General features: G+C 33.9%; 2 protein-coding genes across 3 annotated transcripts; one reads left to right on the top strand and one right to left on the bottom strand.

Annotated features, from left to right (window-relative positions):
- Positions 1–2,591: 2,591 nt before the first annotated feature.
- Positions 2,592–7,619, top strand: LOC112002931 (cytochrome P450 714C2). Of its 2 annotated transcripts, XM_024035093.2 has the most exons (6): positions 2,592–3,081; positions 3,689–3,915; positions 4,481–4,722; positions 5,033–5,402; positions 5,988–6,287; positions 7,259–7,619. In XM_024035093.2, the coding sequence occupies exons 1-6, from the start codon at positions 2,763–2,765 to the stop codon at positions 7,295–7,297; spliced, it is 1,497 nt and encodes a 498-aa protein (XP_023890861.2). In that variant the 5' UTR covers positions 2,592–2,762; the 3' UTR covers positions 7,298–7,619. The 2 variants fall into 2 exon arrangements, with proteins under 2 accessions (XP_023890861.2, XP_023890860.2); XM_024035092.2 differs by lacking the exon at positions 7,259–7,619 and having other exon boundaries at positions 5,988–6,598.
- Positions 7,620–19,101: 11,482 nt separating this feature from the next.
- Positions 19,102–22,203, bottom strand: LOC112019915 (zinc finger protein CONSTANS-LIKE 1). The gene is made up of 3 exons (XM_024052457.2): positions 21,550–22,203; positions 20,825–20,998; positions 19,102–19,429 (listed from the first exon to the last, which is right to left on the bottom strand). Exons 1-3 carry the CDS (start codon positions 21,964–21,966, stop codon positions 19,238–19,240), a joined length of 783 nt encoding a protein of 260 aa, XP_023908225.1. The 5' UTR covers positions 21,967–22,203; the 3' UTR covers positions 19,102–19,237.
- Between the last annotated feature and the right edge of the window lie 3,530 nt (positions 22,204–25,733).

Genomic DNA, 25,733 nt, shown 5'->3' with positions numbered 1-25,733 from the left:
ATGGTTGTTACAATAACAATATAAATTTACATTGACATTATTAATTCTTTCTTTATGTTTAACGAGAATAAATAAAGAATGTTGATGATGGTTGTTGTGTGTGAAGAAATATATACAATTAAAAAAAATTGTTATGTGTATAAGCTGATGTAAATGCTCCAAGGATGAGATCATTAGTATGAACTCCCTCCTCTTTTACTATCTTTCTTCTCAAAAAAAACAAAAAAAAAAATCCCTTTTCCTTTATCTAATGAGAAATTGCATTGGCTATCACTTTGAACTCCATCATAATTACCATATTTATTATTTACTAATCATAACATGCTTGTGAAAATAGTTGTGCCCCTAAAATTTATTGTTATCTAAAACTCACTTTGAAAAAAACATTAAGGGTTCATTTGGTTAGAGGGGTGGAAAAGTAGATTGATAGAAAATGGGAGGAGGATGGAAAAGTGAGAGGATAGAGAAGATTTTAATTTATCTCATTTTTGTTTGGTTGGGAATAGGAAAGTAGAGGGATGAAAAAAGTAAGTTTGTATAAATTTACTCATATACCGTTGTTAAAAAATGATGGTCAATTAAAACAAAAAAAGTGACAAACAACCAAAAAAAAAAAAAAATCACCCAATTTATTAAAAAATAAAAATTATGTCCCAAAAAAATCATGTCTAGTTAAAAATTAAAAAAAAAATGTTTAATTTTAAATAAAATTAAACATAGATTTTTTTTTTTTTTTTTTTGGATTTCCTTAAAACTTTGCAAACTCTTATAACGGTTGTGTTTGTGATTTATTTCTTTACCTTTCGATTGTGGGTCATGAAAAAGAAGAAGAAGAAGAAGAGTAGTACAATTGATTATGAAAGTATTCACATTAGTACTTGTATAATAAAAAAAAAGTACCACATTTTAGCCAATTAAGATCAAAATTCACCCACATCAATCTATGCAAAATGATGTAACAATACATGGTTGTTACAATAACAATATAAATTTACATTGACATTATTAATTCTTTCTTTATGTTTAACGAGAATAAATAAAGAATGTTGATGATGGTTGTTGTGTGTGAAGAAATATATATAATTAAAAAAAATTGTTATGTGTATAAGCTGATGTAAATGCTCCAAGTATGAGATCATTAGTATGAACTCCCTCCTCTTTTACTGTCTTTCTTCTCAAAAAAAAAAAAAAATCCCTTCTCCTTTATCTAATGAGAAATTGCATTGGCTATCACTTTGAACTCCATCATAATTACCATATTTATTATTTACTAATCATAACATACTTGTGAAAATAGTTGTGCCCCTAAAATTTATTGTTATCTAAAACTCACTTTGAAAAAAACATTAAGGGTTCATTTCGTTAGAGGGGTGGAAAAGTAGATTGATAGAAAATGGGAGGAGGATGGAAAAGTGAGAGGATAGAGAAGATTTTAATTTATCTCATTTTTGTTTGGTTGGGAATAGGAAAGTAGAGGGATGAAAAAAGTGAGTTTGTATAAATTTACTCATATACCATTGTTAAAAAATGATAGTCAATTAAAACAAAAAAAGTGACAAACAACCAAAAAAAGAAAACAATCACCAAATTTATTAAAAAATAAAAATTATGTCCCAAAAAAATCATGTCTAGTTAAAAATTAAAAAAAAAAAATCACACCCACAGCCCAAGAAATCAAAAAAAGAAAAGAAAAAAGATGGCAACATCTAGGAAAAAAAAAGAAAAAAAAAGAAGGAAGAGGCAACATGCCCAAGAAAACACAAAAAGGAAAAAGAAAAGAAGAAACGGTTTTCTCTCCATTTTGAGGAGAAAACTTTTTGGTGGGCTCGGAGATAAAATATCTAAGCCCCACTATTTATTTTTCTTTCTCTTCATCCAACCAAACACACTTCAAAAAAGTTTTTCTTTCCATTTTTTCTCCAAAATTTTCTGTCTACCCTATTTCACCTTCAAAGAAACACACCCTAAGGGATAAAATAGTTTGTTGTTATCCAAAACTCGCTTAAAAAAAACATTAAAGGATAAAATAGTTTGTGCACTTATCAACCAAATCACCATTATCATAACCAAAGACGGGACCATATAAGAGTATTCTCATAAAAGGTTTCAAATTCTAAATATGTTATTTTTTAACATCTGATTCTAAAAAAGCACACTACATTAAGGGTGTTATACTTAAAAGTTATAACATCTTAGCTAGAATAGAATGTCATTTTTGACATCCTACTATAACTGAAATCTTTAAAAAAAAAATTATTATCACTTCAATTAACAAAGAGAGAGAGAGAGAGAGAGAGAGAGAGAATGGGAGAGAGAGAGATAGAGAGAGAGGAAAAATAAAAAAATAAAAAAAGAATATTTAAAAGAAGTGGTAAAAAAATAAAAATTTTGATCTTAAATATATTATAAAGTGATGTGTTAAATGTTATAAAGTGACTTTTTAATTGTTAAATACTAAAATTTTTAAAACACTTAGAATGCTCTTACCTGCAATTAATTTATATAAGTAATGCTAAAAACACGTCACAATTTTTGCCGCTAGTATTATCTGTATATATCTCGGTTAGCTCAATTAGACCGGACAAATCAATTAAAAATCCAACACAATATAAAATTACTCTTCTCTCTCTTGGAAAATGCTAAAGGTCAAAAGAAAAAGAAAAACAGTGGCCAGCTAAGAAAGAAAACTGTACACAGAGAATCTAAAAGGGTCCTAGTTTTGATCGAAGTCTAGTGAGAAAAGAAGCAGAGGAAGCAGAAACATGGAAGCAAACCCAGTTCTAATGGCGAAGATCACTGTATCAGTTGTTATAGGTGGGTTTATAGTGTTGTTAATGCAACTCTATAACCTTTTGGTTTTGAAACCAAAACTTCTCAGAGCCAAACTTCAAAGGCAAGGTATAAGGGGACCTTCTCCTTCTTTCTTCTTTGGGAACATCCCTGAAATGAAGAGAATTCAACTCCAAGTTCATGCAACACCAAAAACTACTGCTACAAAGGAGTATGATCACCCTGATGCTATTGCTCATGACTGGCCTTGCACTATCTTCCCACATTTGGAGCAGTGGAGAAATGAATATGGTACTTCACTTGCCATTTCCTCTCTCTCTCTCTCTCTCTACCAAAGTAGGTAGAAATATGGTTTAGGGAGTTGAAAATGAAAATAGGTAGACAATAGCTATAGTCTTTTTTTTTTTTTGGCAATAGCAGTAGTCACAGAGGGTACAGCTCAGATTTTAGACAATTTTTGTTGTCAGAATATTCCAATTGTAATTAGAGTTATAAACCTTTGTAGTCTATACTTATGAAAATAGGGGTTCTTTTTGTTTTTGTTGCTTTATTATCTTTCTCTAATAAAAGCATTATTCAGAACAAAAAAGTTGGTACTTTTCCATTAGGTGAACTTGGACATGGATTGGGAATGGGAATTATAGCAGATTTCATTTGAATGATGAATGCACATTTTTACTTACTTGAAACAAGTTGAAAGAAACAATGGCATGTTTTGTCTTAGCAAATACTTAATTTCCTCTGTTTTGTAATCTTTAGTAATTAGTCCAAGACATGCCTAGAATGTAAAGAAATGGACCTCTTAAAGATCATATGATCAAATATGCATATCAACACTAAATCAGAATCTTAAAATTTTATTTTTCAACCTTGCTCACCTAATCTATATTGGTGGCAGGACCAATATTCTTATATTCATCTGGAAACATACAGCTATTATGCATAACAGATCCAGAGATGGTGAAGGAAATCAGCCTTTGCACTTCTTTGAGCCTTGGAAAACCTTCTTATCTATCCAAAGATCGTGGGCCGCTTTTGGGCCAAGGCATTCTGTCATCAGATGGCTCAATTTGGGCCCATCAAAGGAAGATTATTGCTCCTGAATTGTACATTGATAAGGTTAAGGTAAACCTCAAAGTTTTACATAAATTTCAAAAATAGTTCTTGGACAATAGATCTTAATATTATGCATAAGACTTAGGTGGTGAAAATGTTCAACATGACAATTGAAGAAAGACTTTAATGAGGGCATATAATAATGATTTCTATTAATTACCAAAATTTCCTATGAAGACTAGAATTATGCTTAAACAAATTAAAACCCTTACTTATTATATGGAATGTAATCCTTTACAAAGACATAATCTGAAACCGTTCTTTTATTACTTTTTCTTTTGTTTTTAACTAACTAACCTGAAACCATTTTTGTCTTTTTTTTTTTTGGGATAGTCCAGTTTTGACAATATTGATATGCCATTTTACATGAACAAAACTCAGCAACAATCCCAAAGCACAATATTTCCCGATTGTTTGAGTGAAGATTGCGTTATACTGTTGTTACTTCACTGCCTCATCATATTAGGCTTTAGATTAATTAGTCACTACTATACCATTATTTAATAAATCTCTATAGACTAAGGCTTGGTTTTTGTTGTTGTAAACTTTTATACTTGTGCGTTTCTTTCTGAAGGGCATGGTAAACCTAATGGTGGACTCAACAACCTCAATGCTAAGAAGTTGGGAGAGTAGAATTGAAAATGAGGGAGGTATTGCAGACATTAAAATCAATGATGATTTGAGAAGCCTATCGGCGGATATAATATCAAGAGCCTGTTTTGGAAGCAACTATTCCCAAGGGGAAGAAATATTCTTAAAACTCAATACTCTTCAAGGAATCATGTCCAAGGGAAATGTTGGAGTTCCTGGTTTTAGGTATGGTAACATTTTGAATCCATTGATCTTAATAACAAAGACTAGAAAACTGTTGCATTGACAAGTTTTGGTTTGTTGTTTGTGAACATCTTTGATTGACTAGTGTTCTTATAGCCTAATGATACTTCTCTTTCTTATAAAAGAGTTGGATTTAGATTCAACACTGGCCTTCTATGGGTTGAGGATTTATGAGATAAGAGAACTAGGGGTATCTCTAATTCTCTATTCTTTTATAAATGGGGGGAAAAAAGAACATGCTAGGATGATTATTCCTAAATATTTCAAAATTGATGATATGTATATTTTATAGATTCTTGCCGAGCAAAAACAATAGAGCTATGTGGAAACTTGAAGAAGAGATCAACTCAATGATATTAAAGGTGGTAAAGCAGCGCACTGAAGCATCATATGAGAAGGATCTTTTACAAATGGTTCTTGAGGGTGCCAAAAGTTGTAATGACTATTATGGCCCATCAACAAATAGTTCTCATGACAAGTTCATTGTGGATAATTGCAAAAACATATACTTTGCTGGCCATGAGACCACTGCTATCACAGCCACATGGAGCTTGATGTTACTGGCTGCACATCCTGAATGGCAAGCTCGTGCTCGTGCTGAGGTGCTTGAAATATGTGGGGATAGTCCACCAGATGCCAACATGCTCCGAAACATGAAAACAGTATGTATTTTTCTTTGAAATTTATAATTTTAGTTACTGTATAACTATTAGATTTTATCAAATTGTTATCCAAGAAACACTCCCACTATATATGGACGCATGTTAATTCAGAATATCCCAGCAAACAAGAGAGAAAAAATGCATGTAGCGAGCAATGTTATTTATGGTGCTTTTGTGCATATAGTATGTATTTGGAAGAATGTTTCTGCACATATGTTGGTGTCGTATGCACTTATATTTGCAAAGTTTCCTTAGAATTGAAGGTGGTGCCTGGAAAAACGTTCAAGAATGAATTTTCATACCCCATTGAGGTATCATCGGAAAAGTGACTTCTAGTGGCTAGTGACTCGATTGAATATTCTTCCTCTAATTATGCCTTTTGAGGTTCAAAACAATAATTTTTTTTTTCCATTTAATTTCACACATAAAGAACTTAACACATCAGTTACCAAATATTACAAGGAGAGATTAACATCACTGCTACACAAATTCTGAAATCATGTACTCAACATTGAGATATTAATACATGAGAGTAGACACACCCATACATGGACATAGTTTCACTAACCTTGTATTTGATGGCAGTTGACAATGGTGATCCAAGAGACATTGCGTCTTTACCCACCTGCGGCTTTTGTGATCAGAGCGGCCCTGGAAGACATTACATTCAAAGATATTATGATCTCAAAAGGTATGAACATTCAGATTCCAGTCTCAATATTACAACGGCAGTGTGATTTGTGGGGACCTGATGCACACAAATTCAATCCAGAAAGATTCGCTCATGGGATTGTTGGGGCTTGCAAGACTCCACAGGCTTATATGCCATTTGGAGTAGGGCCTCATGTCTGTGCTGGCCAGCACTTTGCCATGACAGAACTGAAGGTTATTTTAACTCTTATTCTATCCAAGTTTTGCTTCTCACTATCGCCGGGATATGAACACTCCCCTGCATTTAGGTTGGTTATTGTACCTGAACATGGAGTTACTCTCCGTGTGAGGACAGCTTGACATTTCCTAGCTTTGACAAAGGCTTTGGTGGATAGAAGAAAATAAAAATATGAAAGAGGTTGTGGACTATTTTTTTTTTTGCTAAACAGGTTGTGGACTATTTGTACCATCTTTAAGTATTACAAAAAGATATTAAGGGCAGGGCATCTTTGGAGAACTTGTAATAGTTCCTTCGGTTTTTACATTGTTTCTTTCTGATTATAAAGATTTGAAGCAATGATGAAGAACAGTTGGGATGCTAGAATTGAATAAATAGAAGTCCTGGTCTAATCCTCTAATACTAAGCAATTGCTGACGTACATATGAAGATGAAAATTCAAAATCTTGAATCTTATGAACTGCTCAACAACCAGGATAGGCTGGATTTCAAGGAATAGAAATTTTGATTCTGTTTCATAGGCACCCCACACTCTTTAAAAAATACTAAAAAAAGCATTGAAAGCCATAGATGTACCTTGCCATTGAAGTAAATGACCCCGGTTCCTCCATTGGATCTAACGTTTACAGTGACCCCTAAAGATTAAAATCAAGGCTGGAGTACTTCAAACACCAAAAGAATTAGCTTGATATTTCGATAGATAGTTATAACAAGGGAGGGGATTTTAAAACATTGATTCTACTAGTTAGAGAATGGACTATGTCATTGAGTTATATGATTTTTGATACTCCAAACAAATAGAATTTAAAATTCACTGTCTAAAATTGTTCAACAACTTGATTATACTGGATTTCCTCATTGTTATGTAGAAACCGGGTCAAATTCTCCACTTACATTCAGAAAAAAGAATTCAATTTGTCAATACTATGTTAAGGTATAACCGTGTTTAAAGATCTGAATGTAGCAGGTATCAGAGTTGTGGTTCGCAATTCTCATGGAGAAATAAAGGCAGCCTTATCCGAGATTGTTCCCATGCCATCTTCAGTGGTAGTTCTTGAAACTCTCGCACCAAGAAGAGCAGTCCACTTTGTTCAGGAGCTGGATTTGCACAGTTCGACCTTCAAGGGTGGTTCAGAAATTTCCATCACTGCTATATACGAAACGGTTATTTATCTTAACCATCTTGTGGTCATCTTGTTAAAGACATCATGCTTTCAGCTAGTTCTCTCCGGAACTATATTCTTTCTCTCATAAATTTTAGCAAGGCAATTCGTTGTTCTTCCTAATATTTATAAGGTTTTTGTATATAACTATTTTGCTATCCAATAATATGCCTACCATGGTTGCTTCTAAAAAAAAGGTTAAAGGTATAACCTTATAAGCCCGTCTAAGGGTCTTTTAAGATCCGTTTATTTTGCTAAAAGTACTGTAGATAAAGGTAAAAGTTAAATAAAATAGTACAGTGAGACTCATAAATAGTACTAAAAAGTGCAGTGGGACTCATGAATAGTAGTAAAAAGAAGCTGAATAGTAAAATAAGTTGGCAAAATTAATCATGCCAAACAGACACTAAGCGTGCGTTTGCCAACATCATTTTTGCATTTTGCGTTTCTTTTCCTGGGTTCCACGACACTGTTCATGGACCAGCCAAGTTGTGAAAAACACAGCAATAAGTTTGCTACAATGTTTTGCTTTTTAAAAATTATTTTGCTATATTACTTTCAGCAATAATTTTGTAGCAAAATAAGTGGTATCCAAATAAACCCTAAGACTAGAAATTGAGTCCATTTATTGGATTTAATTCAACTAATCACTTTTTTTTTTTTCTTTTTTTTTTCTTTTTTTTTTTTAATTATATGAAACAAGAAGCAAAGCATCCACAATTGACTACTATTTCTATCTGTGACAAGTCGCAGCAGAGCTTTGTTAGGAAAAAAAAAAAAAAAAAAAAACGAAGCTCCAGAGCCTATGGTTAGTATGCCTAAGTCTAACGGATCCCACCTGGCTCTCCTGCTCTGGTCGGATAGTGAGGACCGTCATACCACGCGCCCGAGATGATCACGTAGTCATCCTTCATCCCTTTATTGGATTTGGGGAGGCAGGAAATGAGCCTAACAATGTCGGACCGGGACGTCAAATAATATCCCGCCCCTTGCTGGCTGTGGAACTTATACATGTGCACTACGTCATGCCAAGTGAGCCCCAATCCTATGAGGCAGTTGAGATCCTCAATGGCCCCTAAGATCCTAAACATATTAGGCGCACACTGCCAAGGGGTAATCCTATGGTTTATAAGATAGCTAGTGGTGATAGGGCCCATGGGAATCGTTATTCCCCCTTCTAGGAAAGCGATGAGAGGGATCACCACCTCCCCCGTTTCCTGATCAGTTAGTATTTTCTCCGGAGGGCAATACTTCACCCCCACGTTTGGAGGTATACGGTATGTGCCCTGAACTTCTCTAGCTGGGCGGGGCTGTCTACCAGATACTCTAGTTTACCCATCACTCAACGGAAAAACAGAGGCACCACGTAGCAGTGGGGAAATGTTCGCCCAAACTGAAAGACAAACGGCCAAAGAGAAAACTGAAGGATTGAGATGGTGAAAACTTACAGGAGCGGGGCTAGAGACTGATCTCTGAACTCGCAGAAGGACTCCGGGGAACTCTGGGAAGAAGCAAAATCGGCGATTGGAAAGAGCTCTGAGCGTTTGTGTGCTTGTTCTGGCGAGATGATTTGAAAGTTACAAAGTGAGGGGAAACGTCCACCTCTGGGATTTTATACCAGGTCAAACGAAAGGGCAGAAGTTATTTTTGCCAAAATCCCGAGGAAGAACCCTGTCCGTTGGATCAGTAGCCCACCGTTGGATGCAACAGACAGGGCGCCCCCTGGCGTAATTAATGTAGCGCTTTGAGAATCAGGAAAACAATGGCATTAATGATGGAACGCGCGCATCTATGCCTACACGCGTGCCAGGCCGAACTTTTGTTTGTTTCCAAGCCTTTACCCCGTAACGAATCAAAATCCCATTTTTTCCCTTCGGAGGCGAGGGAAAAACTAAGATTTTGAGGGAATGTTGTGGGGGGAAAAAGCCCAAAGCTATCCAACGGGCCCGGAACCGCCTGTTAAGGACCATTGCATTTTCGAGGATTAATAGGTGGTTGGGGCGGCCCATCTAAAGCGGGAAGCCCAGAAGCAGAAGGAGAGTGTTGTCCGAAGAGGTCACCATTTGTCCGAGGATGTCTTGCTCCTCGGCTATGATGAGCCTTGATCAAATGAACGTGTGGAGGGTCCGACTAATCTTCCCAACGGTCCTAACGGCCATGGCAGATCCTGGGTGGATCCAAAAATAATCAGAACTAAAAATATCTGAAGGAAAAGCTGGTACCACCGCATTTAATGCGCTGCAACAGCTTTTCTGGCCGCATTTATGTGGAGAAGACCCCTGAACAGTGCAACCTCAGCTACCGCCACTCACAAAGAACTAAAGTAGACACACGACGTGACATGCACTCGAGTGGATGCGTGGATGAAGAACAAGTGGACGATGGAGATGATAGGAAGGGACGCTATATAAAGAAGAAGGGTCCCTGATAATAGGGGATCGGAAAAAAGAGAGAGAAAGAGAGAGAAAAACTTCACTGTAGCTCTGAATATTGTAATCACAGTTCATTCAATAAGACGCCTCTTCGGACATTCAATCACAGAGTTATCTAAGCTTCAGCTCATGTTATCATCACCGCATGTAACCTAGCCAACTGTTCTGTGCTTCATATCCAGCCCAGCTGTTTCAATCCACTCTCTACAAATTCATTGTTCTGGGTTCGTTGGGCCTTTAACCCATATCCTTTGGGCTTGGGCAACAAAAACAGACCCTACAGAGTCATTTTTGGGTTGACACAAATAAATTGACGTGGCAAATGTATCTATTGCAGGTCATGTGGGTTGACCCACTTATGACACGTTTCTTATTGTGTTGCTTTTGGATTGACCCGTTTATAATCCAAACCCGTTAAGGCCCAACCCTAACACGCAAAAACCATGTCATATTCGCGAGTTGGGTCAAACATTGACACCCCTAGCTAAAACTCATAAAATTTTAATGAAGCTACAATTTCTCACATGCCTACAACTTTGTCAAGTCTTAAGGCCATGGTTCAAGCCCAAAGTTTTCATGGGAAAGCTTGGGAACCTGTGATTTGGAAGGCCAAAACTTGTATTCAAACAACTCCAATAGTCCTCAAAATTGCAAATGGAGCTTGACATTGATTTGGGCTCTTGAAAAGAGGCCTAGACACCTAATCACTCATTTTGGTCTTTAGTAAAAATGGGTCTTTCTCCTCTCTCCTGTAAAAAGTAAAATTAGAATTTAATGCTTCATTCGAGACTAAAACACATGGACTTATGAGTGTTAAAGCCCATTGCCTAAGTAGGAGAAAACCACTCCCACACTTGGTTTTTCCCTGTCTTTTCCTTTTTTTTTTTTTTTTTTTTTGAATGTTAACATTGAAATAGGAAATTAAAAAAAAATAAAATAAAATAAAGGAAGGGAACTAAGTGAAGGGAGGAGAAGGGTGGATGGGTAAATTCCCATTTAAGGCCCTCTTTCTCCCCATTTTTCTCCCAATTTGGAGAGAAAAAAAAAAAAAAAAAAAACCTAAAATGGTGGGCTAAGGGAGAAAACACCTGAGCCTACCAAAATCACTTTCCTTCCCCTCAACCAAATAAGGGCATTATTTAGAATTCCCCTAATTCCTCTTCCCTTTTCTATCTCTAGAAATCAACAAAATGGGCTTTAGTTGACGCCAAATATCAATCCTTTTTTTTTTTTTTGAGAAAATCCATCCCTCGTTTTATTCTTTGATTAATTGTGTCATATTGATGTATGTCTATGTTGGCAACAACTTAATGTCATTACTTTATGATTACTTGTTGTTACTGATTTTACCATAATCCTGGAATATCATTGTATTCTAAACATACCTCATAAGGATCTTTCATTAGGTGATTTTAAAATCACTCATTAATTATTATTGGTTTCACTTTTATAATCATTAAAAAATATTTAGTATCTATTACCATGCGCTACAAAGACCCCCCCCCCCCCCCCCCCTTTTTTTTAAATAAATATTAGACCGCTCTAAAAGTAATTCCTAGCCACTGTCTTTTGCCTAAGANCTTTTTTTTTTTTTTTTTTTGCTTAAACTTGGTCGTTTGACCTATATAAAGGCATCAAAAGGAACACAAGAACTATAATAAAAATACCAAAATCATGCTTATACATGTTTGAAGTGCTTTGGGGTAGTAAAAACAGTTTTAGCTCAAAATTTAGCTTGTTTGTTTATTTATCCATTGTTTTCCAACTCTCTCTCTCTCTCTCTCTCTCTCTCTCTCTCTCTCTCTCTCTCTCTCTCTCTCTCTCTCTCTCTCATACAGGGTTTATTTATAAATAAAATAAACTATAAAATAAGTTCATCTAATCATTCATACTCTTAGTAACACTAAGATTATTTTTTTTGATTTCCTTCATATCTTGTAAATTAATAACAATTGTGTTTGATTTCTTTCTTTACCTTTAATTGGGGGTCATGGAAAAAGAAGAAGAAGAATAGTGCAATTGATTATAAGGATGTGATCACTAGTATGAACTTCTTTTTCCTTTACTATCTTCCTTCTAAAAAGAAAACCCTTTCTCCTAGTTCTAATGAGAATTGTATTGGCTATCTCTTTGAATGCCATCATATTACCATTTTTGTTATGCACTAATCACAATATATATACTTGTGAAAAAGTTGTGTTTAAACCTATTGTTATCCAAACCTCACTTGGAAAAAAAGAAGGGATTAGAGCATCCACAATAGTGGAGCCAAATTTTTAGCTTTTTAGCACCACAAAAGTCACTTTATGTATTTTACCTTCTCACATTAACAGCAGTGGTTTTTATTTTAATTTTTAACACAATAAAATAATATAACACTACAATAAAATAATATTTCATTCAACCACCAAAATACAATCATAACCAAAAGTAGTTGAATGCATGCGGACATTGAGAGAGTAGTAAGAGAGAGACAAAAGCAGTGTGAACGCAAAATAATTTTTTTTAAGCTTTTTTTTAGTTTTTTTACAATATTTTCACAACAAATTATAGGTGGTTAGTTGTTATGATTTAAATTTGAACCTAACACTAAGATTACTTTTTTGCCCCAACAATAACAACCAGTAACAACTGCCACTTAAGATTTGTTGGAAAATGTTGTAGAACATATCATTTCTCAAAAATATAACTTTGCTCCACTATTGCAGGGTACATTTTGATATTTAGTGTGCTAAAAATAGAATATAGCTATTTAGCACCACTATTGCTAGTGCTCTTGAGCACTAGCATAAAGTGTGCTAAATGCTAAATTTTTAACATTTAGCACACTAAACATAAAAAAAACCTCCTACATCAAAATTCTAATCACTAATGTTAAAAAATTTAGCATTGATAAATAGTACAATTCTGATAATAGAAAACAAAATTGTAAAACTTTTGAATGTTTTTAATTTTACTTCTCTCTTCCTTTTGCTTCTCCCTCTTAGCCTCCGTTTGGGAAGTGTATTTTGCGCTTTCTAGCAATGCGTTTTTTTAGTGGGTCCCGTGTACTGTTCATGAGAACCACAAGTACTTTTTTCAGCAAAATAACTTTAAAACTGGTAAAACACAGCACTGTTCACACATTTAAAATTATTTTGTATAGTATTTTCAATTTTCAGCATAAGCGATATCCAAACAGACCCTTAGACCTCTCCTCTCTCATTCTCACTCTCTACCTCTCCTCTCTTCTATTCTCTAGAGTATGTTGCCACCTTGCCCACTGTTGATCTCGCTAGACCTCTCTCTCTCTCTCTCTCTCTCTATGGTTGGTTGTGGTGGTTTTTTTTTTGGGTTGTGTGGATTTTTTTTTTTTTTTTTGTGGGTTGATTTTGATGGGTTGCAATGAGTTGTTTGGTGGTCTGATCTTTGTGTTTTTGGGTCTAGGGAATGAGTTTTTGTTGGATTTGGATGTGGGTTAAGGTGATTTGGGGGGTTCCAATTGGTTTTGGTGGGTTGTGGCTACCACGGTAGGAAGGGTGATGATTTTTTTTATTTTTTGAAGTTAGGAATTTTTTCCTTCTAAAAAAAAGAAGTTGGGAATTTTTGAAAATTATTTTAATAAGTGATATGCTAAAGTAAGAGAGTATGGTGTGCGAGAACGCATTTTGCGCTTCCCAATGTCACGTTTTGCGTTTTTTTTTTTTTTTTTCCTTTTGAGAAGCGTTTTTGGTGGAGGTTTGTTTTTTAGTGGATACGTGTTTTATAGGACCTATAAATTTTTTTTTCAACAAAATTTTCATAAAAAAGTCTTACGATACTATTCACACTTTTAAAAATTATTTACTATAGTATTTTAATTTTTAGTAAAATAAGTGGTATTTAAATAGATTTATAATGCAGAATTTATTGTAAAGTAAAATGTTAAAATAAATAAAGTAATTTTTTTAGGTAAAAATAAATTTTTTTTTGGCAACTGATGCTTCAGTGAGTAAAAGACAAAATAGTTTGTGCACTTATTAATCGTTATCCTAACAAAAAGGGGATCATATAGCCTGCAATGTCTCAGGGAATACGTCTCAGTTAGTCCAATTACACTTGTCAAATCAGATAGAAATCCAACACAGTATGGGTTTTTGGAAAATGCTAAATATCAAAAAAAAAAAAGAAAAAAAAGACAAAAAATGTGGCCAGCAAAACAGACTATTGACAATTAATACCTGAAAGAAAACACAAAGAATCTAAGGAGTCCTAGTTTTGATCGAAGTCTAGGGAGAAAAGAAGCAGAAGAAGCAGAAACATGGAAGCAAACCCAATTCTAATGGCGAAGATCACTGTATCAGTGGTTATAGGCGGGTTTATAGTGTTGTTAATGCAACTCTATAACCTTTCGGTTTTGAAACCAAAACTTCTCAGAGCAAAACTTCAAAGGCAAGTATAAGGGGACCTTCTCCTTCTTTCTTCTTTGGGAACATCCCCGAAATGAAGAGAATTCAACTCCAAGTTCATTCAACACCAAAAACTACTGCTACAAATGAGTATGATCACCCTGATCTGTTGATGACTGGCCTTCCACTCTCTTCCCACATTTAGAGCAGTGGAGAAATGAATATGGTACTTCACTTTTCATTTCCTCTCTCTCTCTCTCTCTCTACCAAAGTAGGTTGAAATATAGATTAGGGAGTTGAAAATGAAAATAAGTAGACAATAGCAGTAGTCATAGAGGGTGTAGCTCAGATTTTAGACAACTTTGGATGTCATAATATTCCAATTGTAATTAGAGTTATAAACTTTTGTAGTACCATACTTATGACAATGACCTTTTTTGTATTAGATGGTTCCTTTTGTTTTTGCTTCTTTATTATATTTCTCTAATAAAAGCATTGTTCAGAAAATAAATTAATAAAAAAGTTTGGTACTTTTCTGTTTCAAATGTTTTTTTTTTTCCACTTTTCCAATAGGTGAACTTGGACATAGATTGGGATTTGGGAATGGGAATTATAGTAGATTTCATTGAATGATGAATGCTTATTTTTACCTGTAACAAGTTGTAGAAACAATGGCATGTTTTGTCATAGCAAATACTTCCTCTGTTTTGTAATCTTTAGCAATTAGTCCAAGACATGCCTAGAATATTAACAATGGACCTCTTGCCTAAGAGAAAGTTAAATTTAAATATAAATGCCAATTATATATATATATATATTTTTTTTTTTCTCACATTATTATAAGTTCCAATCCATTAGTTAGCAACTTAAGCGACGAAATGATTCTTGAAAAAGAGAAATTAAAAATTAAAGTATATTTTATATAAAGAATTTGAATATCCAACGAAAAGATTTAAAAAAAGCTTCAAAAAGTGGAGGGAAGAGGGTTTATTATTTGAATTGCTAGCTCGTCTTTCTTCATTCTAGTGCATGCCCAGCAAATTCTGTATCTTTACATGCTACCAAAACAATTTCAATATAATTGGCACAAATTGACTAAATTATGGTTGCGTTTGGTTCAATGTAAATTGAATTCCAAGTGTAAAATGAATGCAGAGGAAAGTTAATTCTCATAAGGAAAATAAAATCCGGGTGTTTGGGTGTGCAATGGAAAATAGTCTGAAAAACGATTTTTTTGATGTTTGGTAACATTCTAAAAATGCTATTTTCCTACAAAATTTTCACATTTTCTCAGCATTCAAACAAATTTTATTATATACAATTTCAATATATACACTTAAAGAAACAAAAATTTGCTCAAAACAATTCATTAAACTAAAAAATTTGGTTAAACTGAGAGAGGGAGGAAGAGAGAGTGATCGAAAACTGAGGGAAAGAGAGAGATCAGTCATGGGTCATGGGCGACGAGATCGACGGTCATGGGCGATGAGATTGAGACGACGATATCGGTGGCGTCGATGAGCTTTGGGTCGAGAACGAGATGGCGGGACGATCTAGATGGCAGCGCTGGTGCTGGGGTGCGATCTTGATAGTGGTGCGATCTCAGCGAGACGATCTCGGCGGTGTGAACTTGATGGCGCGATCTCACTGGCGCGTCTGGGGTTGGGGTGTGATCTCTACTCTCTCTTCTCTCTCTCTCTCTTTGCGCGTCTGTGAGCCTGTAAATGATTTGAAGGTAAAACAGAAGCTGCATTCATTTTTCGGGTCAAAGGCCCTTATTTTACGGTCAAAGTAAATGATTTTTCGGAAAACTCTATTTTCCATGCGCAACCAAATACACGGAAAGGTGTAAAAGGATTTTCTTTTATCGTTGAAGCCAAAACAAACGCAGCCTATATTGTTTAAATTCTTCACAATTTATAATACAAGATTGTCTATATATATGATAATAAGAAAAAATTCATGAAGAAATAAAAAGAGACCAAAGAAACGAAAGAAAATTTAAAAGGCCAAAGAAGGATTGAAGTGCAAGGCCATGTACTTCGAGAGAAGGAAAACGAGATTGACGGGAAGTGGTTCGATGGGTGACTTTTCCTTGAAACTTTGCCAATCGGTTGACTGTTTCATTAGCACTCAACACAAAAAAGCCTGAAATCTTGGGTAGGCCTTGAAGAACTATGAGACATCTTTAAAGGATATACCATTTCAATGAAAACTTTCATTAGCTAGATTTTTTTTTTTTTTGTTTTTTTTTTTTTATAGAAGAAGCTAGATTTTGTTGATGTTATATATCAATGCCTTATAATATTCTCTCTTTTTCATATTTGTGTATCTTTATTGAGACCAACATTTTATTTGTTTTATAAATTATTTGTTATATATATATATATAGGGTTAGGTTCAAGTTACACCTGGTGTAACTCTAACAATGTTACACTACTCAATAACTTGTTATTGAATTAATATTTTGAAAATTCAACCGTTGAATTACATGTTCTATATGTTCTTAACATACATGCTAATTTTCATATTAATCGGATGATATTTACCATTTGATCTATAAGCTCATTTTTTATGCATTATCTTCAACTACAAAAATTTGAAATTTAACAATTGATTGATGACATGACTATTAATCTTTGATCACCTCAAAATTTTGCAACCATAAAGAATATATGAAGATAATGGTGCAGTTTGGATTCGGCGTCCGCGTTTGCTGAAACGCGTTTTCCCTTTTTTTTTTTTTTTTTTTTTTTTTTTTTTTTTTTTTTTCCTTAGTCTTCTCAACCTTATTTTGTTTTTTGTGCCTTTGCCTGACCAAGCCTGTGAAGCTTTCAAATTCAAGTTTATATGCCTCTGCCACGTCCATCAAGTGTTAACTTCGTGCGCTTGCATTATTTATTTTATCATTTATATTATTTTATATTTAGTATTGATTGTTTATTTTATTATTTATATTATTTTATATTAAATATTGATTGTTTATCTATATATATAGTGCTACCTCTTTTGAAAGTTCTTTTGATAGTAGTGATTTTTTTTTTTTTTTTGAACAAATGATAGTAGTGATTTTAAATAGCCGTGTATATGCTTTGTGGTTTACAACGATCACTATTAATGTTTTATAATTTTAATTTACATTTAGCCTTTTGTTTTGTTTCTCTCTTTGTATTAATATGAGACTTTTTTTTTTCTTTTGTTTGTGTTTGGATATAATTTAAGCTTATGAGTTGTATTTTTGTTGTTGGATGGGTTAACATGTTTGCTATTGTTGTGGTTCATCATGATTAATTAGAAATATTGAATAATTTGTTCTTTAAATTTGTCTTTCATACATTTATTAAATAATTGAGAATGTTAAATCTTCGTACCCAATAGCTTTCCCGTGCATCGCACGGGTTAGCAACTAGTTACTTTTATTAAAGGGAGAATCATTATATCTGTCATTACCATGCACCCTAAAGACCTTTCTTATTAATTACTATAAACTTATTTGCTGCTATATTTACAACATCAATAAAAATAATTATATCCATTATTATCATACCTTATAGCGACATTTTTTATTGGTCCACTCTAAAAGTAATTTCTAGCTACAACTTAGTGTGCGTTTAGATATCGCTTATTTTGCTGAAAACTAAAAATAATAAAAAATGATTTTTCGATTACGTGGACGCACACGCCATGATCCAAATAAACACTTAGTTTCAAGAATCACTATCAGAACTAAAAATAAAACTAAAAATAAAGTAGAATTCCAATTTTAATTTTTATGTATTTTCTCACATTAATGTAAGTTTCTACTCATTATTCATCAAATTGAATGATCAATTGTTTCTTGGATAGGAGAGGCTATAGATCTAGTAATTTTAGACTAAGAAATTGAATAGCTAAAAGAGCTATAAAAAGAGGAGGGAAGAGGGAAATTGAATAGCTAGCTCCTTTCCTAATGCATGCCCGGCAATATGATGTCACTTTTGAAGGGAAAATCTCAAAGCTTTGCTCGTGATAATCAAGTTTCAATATGATAATATGTCTGCTCCTTAACAATTCATGTATTCTTAGTATAATATGACTGCTCATTTTTTCCCATTCTTATACTCCACAATTTGGATATGAATCCATGTATCTTAGCAATTTAGACTTGTTTTAGCACTTGAAAGGTGAAAGGGGTTTCTATGTCTTCTAAAGGAATGAAAAACTGTCGTGTACTACTAAATATATTTTTGATTTGAGAGGGAATATGATTTCACGTTTTTGACTAATCCGAATATCCCTTAGGCACACCTAGGGAGACATATATGCTAGGCTTGTGCCAGTCCATGCATATTGCATATGTCTTTGGTTAAACTTGTTGAAGCTAACTTCCGATGCCAATATCAAAATTTGTGCTATTGTTAATACGCTAATTATGCTTCAATTCACATTGCTAATGCTGTGTGTGTAGGATTTATACACAGTAGTCTATTCCAGCCTATAATTAGTTGCCTTCAAGCTAGGTGAATCTTGAGGAAGAAAAATGTCAAAGCGCAAATATATACACCACTTTTGAAACATTGCATCTATCTTACCATTGCGCTTCTTTTCTATTATTTTGTCAACGGCAACGTCTTTATCTTGATTCTTTTCAACTTATCAGTTTGTTTATCTTTTATGCACTAAAATAAAGCATGTATAAATTTTATCTAAAACCCCAAATCATCAACTTCCACACATATAGAGATGATTGACTAAAATATATTCTAGAAGATTCAAAACTGCCTGAGTTCTAAATATTTCAGGCAGTTAGAAATTGACTGTTCATTAGGCCTTGAAAGTTAAAACCATATTGAAGAATAATAATAATAATAATGCAATCAAACTATATCTACATCACCTATTGAAGCTAAATAACACTTCAAATGCATCATACTAGCAAACGACCATATATAAAATGCACACTAGGACACAAACACGTCCAACATATAGAAATTCTCATGATTAGTTAAGGAACCATGTTTGCTGCTGAGAATGTGTCAATAAAATTGATCCAATTATCTTCATCGTCTTCATCTTCCTCGCCCTCGCCGCCTATATGGCTCCATTGAACTTGAGGATTCTTGTCAATTTCGTCGTTCCTCGCAAACCTTCCTCTGATGCGTGGCCGACTGTCTGCCAAGGTCTTCCTACAAGCATACTGTATTTAAAAAGAGAGTGTTAAGAATAATGCCTGTAATAACCTAGTGATCACAATCCAAAAAGCATAGTGAAATTGAATAGTAGTGGTAAATAAGTTTATTCATTTAAATTACCAGTACCATGTTTGATTGCAAACTGTAGGGGAATTAAAATTCTTACATAGACATGATAGTATGACAGAAAGGTCAAGATATTATGGAGGTTTCAGTAATGGATTAATTGCTTTATCAGAAGTGACTCATCACTTCATGTGTTAATCTCAAAACAATTTGACCATAACTGTTATTTTACATATGCTGTCTCTCATTGTGTGACAGCCAGTGCCATATGAAACACAACGACCCAGTGCACAGAGAAGCTAATGCACATAATTGTTCTGCAAATAGTAAGTGCCTGTTTGGTAACGCAGTTCAAACTGTACTTTTTCTAAAGATACTTTTTTATTTTTTAACGCAAATTTTTTAAAACAACCACAGTTCCAAAAATTGAAAAATAAATTATATCAAATAGACAGTAATTAGACTGTAATAGTTCTGTGGCAACTCTACCAGCAACCGCGAAACTATGACCCCTTAAGCTTTCCAATAATTCAAAATTTATCCTTAGATTTAGTAAAATTTATCAGATAATATATGGATGTCCCCTCTTCAATTATTCATATTTCCCATGTAACCTTTCTTAAATTGATAAATTTCTATATTTGTTAATACTTTGGCTCCCTTATTCTTAAAATACTAGTTATCAAAAAAAAAAAAAAAATTCTAAAGGTTTTTCAAAGATGGAATAGAAACTTAGAGAAATGTTTGTAAAGCCTACCAAATATCACAAAATATGATCATTTCCTTATCCTAGAGAGATGATTAGAAATTCTACTGTTGATGGACAGCCTCATAGTGATATTTGAACAAAAATCACTATTTATGAGTTATGATACTTATAGGAACATGTAGCAAAAGCTACATGTGACAAGACGTATCATATATAGTGCACCCATAAGTGAAAGAGAATAAAAAAATAAAAAATTTAATCAAAAAAGAAAAAAAAAAAAAATCTAAATGAGCTATGATTTTGCAAGTACCATACATCAACTCTCTTTTTGCCCTCACTGCTTACTTTTACACGAGTACCGGTACATTGAGAAACTTGTAAAAAGACCCCCCCCAATTTTTTTTTTCGGTCACTATTAATTAACTAATAATAATAATTGAATCTACCACCCTACTTCATCTTAATATTTATGGCATTTTTTCTAATAAAAAAAATATTTATGGAAATTTTTTGATTGTCATCGCAGTGATTATTATGTAAGGTAATTGCCTCAAATGCAATTTTAAAAAAATATTATATAATGTTAAGTTGTTAACCCATTAACAAATAAACATGATAATAAAACCTTAATCTTCTTGTTGAAATTTCTTTGGGTTCTCTTGCTCCTATATCTCTCAATCCTCTCCTTTTTCTCCTCAGGACTGTATTTGCACGCTCTGCTCATACTTTCAATGATGATACTATTCTCATTGGACAATGGGCTCTCCGATCGATGACTATGTTGCATCATATTAATTCTCTGCACCCACATAATTAAAAAAAAAAAAAAAATTAGACCAAACTAAAATAGCTCAATCACAGTCAGCATATATCAAATCACATAACCAAAAATAATAGCAAATACTACTTTATTAGTAGATGGTTATCCACGTAATTAAAAAGTAATAATATAATCATTTTAATTATCATTTAGTACTATGAACCAATTTCCCTTCAAAGAAATTTAAAAAATAGAAAAAAAAAAAATCAAAGGGATGGTTTTGATGGTACAATAATTTTGCATGTAGTTCGGTACCCTGAGTGTGCATTTGGCTTGCTTAATTTTGTTAGTTTGTTTTATTATTTAGCTTATTTTTTCATCTATTTTTAAATTCTTTTACTGTTTAACTTACTTCTCTACTATTTATAAATTTCACGAACTATTTTATTGATTTTTATTTTTATATATAATACTCATAATAAAAAAGTTTTTAATTTTAGTAAAATAAATTATTTTGAACCCTGAGTCACCGATTGAAAAGCCATGTCATTACGTGAAGAACAAAGTGGGCATTTTAGTAATATATGTACCTGCAAATCCCCAGTACTGAAGACCCTTCTGACCGGACCAGACTCCGAGTCGACAAACTCGTGAGTAGAAGACGAAACGAGTTGGCGAAACCCGCTCTTCTGGAACGAGTTGCTGCTCACGCTTCGCTGAAAAAAGGTGGGCCTCTGAGTCTGGTGACTCGCGAACGAGCTCGTCGAGCCGTAGCTACTGCAGCCACTGCAGTTACTGCTATTATTATTTCCAATTTCGGGCGAGTTCATAACCGAGTCGAACTCGGAGGTGGGGGACGCTAGTTGGTCGAGTAAATTGGGTGGAAGAAACGGTAACGGTAGAGTTAACGTTGGGAGGTCGAGTGGTGTGAGGTTGTCGGGTGACGTGGCGGGATGGCCGAGAAAATCGGCAGCGCGTGTGAATGCGGTGTTTGGGTGAGTGTACATGGCGCGTGGAGTGAGAGAAAATGGAGGTTCTTTTAAGGGGTTTTGGAATTTGATGGGAGTTATTTTTTTTGAAGAAGTTTGATGAGTGAAGAGACTTAAGTCGAAGGGTGCGAGTACTTATTCCTTTTTTTTAGAGAGAGAGAGAGAGAGAGAGAGAGGAGCTGGAGTCTGACGTGGAAGATGACGTCAATAGCTTGAGAGTTTGAGAATGAGTTGACCTGGGATCATCCCTCAACTCAGAAGAGACGTTGGCCTAACCACGAGCCACATGTTCAGTTCAACTAGCTCTTTTTTTTTTTTTAAATGAATTTTTGTTGTTTTTTTTCTTAATTAGAATTTAAGACTTTCACACTACTCTGTCTATTGTTGCATCTTCTAGAAAACATAAATGAAACTTGGATTAAATTTAAGGGTGTTTGAATACTTTTTATTTTGTTGAAATTGAAAAATTATTACTGAAAGTACGGTAAATAAAGGTAAAAATTAATTGAAATAGTATAGTAAGGCTCATGAATAGTGCCAAAAAGTACAATGATGCTCATGAATAGTAGCAAAAATAAGCTAAATAGTGAAATAATTTTAATTTTTAATCCTAGCCCAAACGCACACTTGGGGTCCGTTTGGAGCAGCTTATTTAGCTGAAACTGAAAACTTTTTATTGAAAGTACTGTAGATAAAGGTAAAAGTTAGTTTAAATAGTACAGTGGGACCTATGAATAGTACCAAAAAGTGCAATGAGACTCATGAATAGTAATAAAAATAAGTTAAATAGTAAAATAAACAAAATAGTAAAATAAGTTGGCTTTAGAGCATTCATGACCAGTTTCTACAAAAAATTCTATTTTATCATTTTAAAATCAACTTTATCATTTATACTACACCATTTTACAATACCTCTAACATCCCAACTTTTATTTTTTTTATTTAACTCATTAAAATAATATATACTATCTAATAAAATAATATAATCCATCTCCACCACTACCATGACAACAACACAAAAAAAAAAAAAAAAAAAAAAAAATCAAAGAAAAATCCATCACCACCACGGCAACAACACAAAAAATCAAAGAAAAATCCTCCACCACCACGGCAACAACACACCCACCACCACCATGGACAGAAACCCACAAAAAAAATTAAAGAAAAATGCACATTAGAACCCACGCCGAAACATACATCAGACCCAGCCGAAAATCCACATCAGAACTCACACCAGAAACCCACATTAGACCCATGCCAAAAATCCATATCTGATCTCGCCACAGCGTGACCATGACGTGACCATTCCGAATCCAACTCAACTTCAGTGGCAAGCTTTGAACGCGAGAGAAGAGAGAGAGAGAGAGAGAGAGAGAGAGAGAGAGAGAGAGGATTGAGAATTGAGAATTGAAGAAAGAGAGAATCAGAGAAAAAAAGGAAAAAAAAAAAGAAAAGAAAAAGAAAGGAAGAAGTAGAATTGTGTGAGAATTAGAGAAAAAACGAAAAAGAAAAAAGAGGCAAAACTGAGGACGAAGTAGAACTGAGTGAGAATTAGAGGAAAAAAAAAAGAAAAGAAAAGAAAAGAAAGGAAGAAGTAAAACTGAGGAAGAAGAACTGAGTGAGAATCAGAGTTAACAAAAAAAAAAAAAAAGTAAGGAAGAAGTACAACTAAGTGGGTGAGAGATAGAAAAAAGTAATATAATATTATATACAAGATGCTATAGTACCGTCATAAAAGTAAGATGATATTGTAGCACTATTGTAAAAATTTATACAATTAAGAGACCGGATGATGAGGGGTTTTGGGGCTCTAATGCTAAATATTACAAACATATGGGATTTGTAAGATCTAATGTGAATGCTTTTATAATCTGTTTCCAAACATAACCTTTGTTAAATTTTTAAGTAAATAAATCTTTTTTTTTTTTTTTAATTTTAATAACCCAATCTTTAACACACCCTAGTCTTTGATTCTAATGTCGTTATCTTTTACTGCACACTTTTTCACAACAATTTTATAAGGCAAACTATAATAGGTTGACTGATACTTTTACATTGATTTACTATGGACAGGGTACAACATTAAAATTATGGCACAAAAAGATGTGGTTCTAGATTTTTTTTTCTTGCATTATATTGTTTGTTTTTTTTATGCATGCCATTAAAATATGTTTTAATAATTGCTCAAAATAATTCAATTGATACATTTTAATGTTTTCAATAATGTCATTCAAGGGTCAGATCTCTTATCCTCAATTATTGAATTGTATAAAAAAAAAATTATTTTTTTTAGAGAAAAGAAGAAAAGTTTTTCTACATATATGCTATAGTGCTTTACAAAAAAATTAAATAATGTTCGAGAGCCGAATATAAGACTTTTTAAAATAATTCTTGGTTACGGCGTTATTCAATCCGGATAAAAAAGTGTTTTGAAGAGATGGATTCTAATGCTTCAAGATAGATTTGTTTTGTTCTATTATAATTTTGGTTATATTTTCTCGAAGGGCATCTCATAGAGTGATTATTTAATGGGCAAAACTTAGGTATAATACCTTAACTATTGTTCATCAGGCACCCCATTTAAAATTTAGCCACTTGTCTATTCACTTAACAGAGCAAATATGCGTTAACAGTTAACATCCTCCCTCCCCCCCCCCCTCCCCCCCCCCCCCCCCTTTTTTTGGTTCGTCACCTTCAGATGTGTGAAAACCAAAATTCATGACCCAGAACTCCTTCTTTCTCTCCTTCTTTTTGCTTGGAAAAATTATCCTTAACCCATGTAGTAATTATTTAAAAATCACAACTCCAATATGAAATTAAGATCAGTATCTTTTTCAACCACCAAAACTAGGCACCTACCAAGCCCAACCAGCTGTTCAAATTGCAAACCAAAGTTCAAATCTTTGAGATCAAAAGCTAGCCACATCAACCTTCTGACTGTTTTAAGGGTTAGATCAGAAAAAAGAATTATCAAGAGAGAGATTAGAAAAGAGAGGAACAAAGAAAGAAATAGAGACTAGCACCCAACAAATCTTTCAATTTAACAAAGCAAAACACATGAGAGCCAGCCCTTTCCTCCTTTTGAAATATTGTTTACCATGGCCATTTTTTTTTTCTCCTTACCGTAGGAGCCCTTTCTTCTCACCTAGTGTGAGCTTTCCTTACTTTCTTGTCTTCTAGTCTTCTAGTGTAACCTAAAGGATAAGAGAGCTGGTGCCCCAGAGTGTCTGCTTACTACCATATGGGCAACACCATGGATGCAGACTTCTTAGAAAGGATTCAAAGAATGCAACTTACTACGGAGGAAGATGAAACTATAACCATACGTCCAGTGCGGAGACAAGAAATTTTAGATGAATACTCTCTAAGCCTAATCGAGAAGTTTCTTACTACCAAACTGATTAACTTAAGAGCAGCAAAAAACCTTCTACGATCTACGTGGAAGTTGAGGGACGACTTGAAGATTGTGGAGGTCAAGGACAGATTACTACAATTTAAATTCACTTTGGAAAGCCAACTACTCTGGGTTTGAAATAATGGCCCTTGGTGCTTTGATAACCATGTGTTGGTTGTAAGGAGATGGGAGAAAGGCAAGACAACTAGGTCTTTGACTTTCACACACCTTCCTTTCTGGGTCCAAGTGTGAGGCCTCCTTTTTGTTTTAATGACTGAATGCAGGCCACGATATTGGGAGGAGGCTCAAGAAAATCATTGAAGTAGATTGTAAGGCCTTCAACTTCGACCAACCCCGATTCTTGAGAATTCGAGTTGAAATCCCCTTGGAC

This window comes from Quercus suber, unplaced genomic scaffold (assembly GCF_002906115.3).
Source record: "Quercus suber isolate HL8 unplaced genomic scaffold, Cork oak 2.0 scaffold_264, whole genome shotgun sequence".
NCBI lineage: Eukaryota > Viridiplantae > Streptophyta > Magnoliopsida > Fagales > Fagaceae > Quercus > Quercus suber.
The sequence above is the reverse complement of the archived record's forward strand: the minus strand, read 5'-3'. Positions and strand labels throughout refer to the sequence as shown.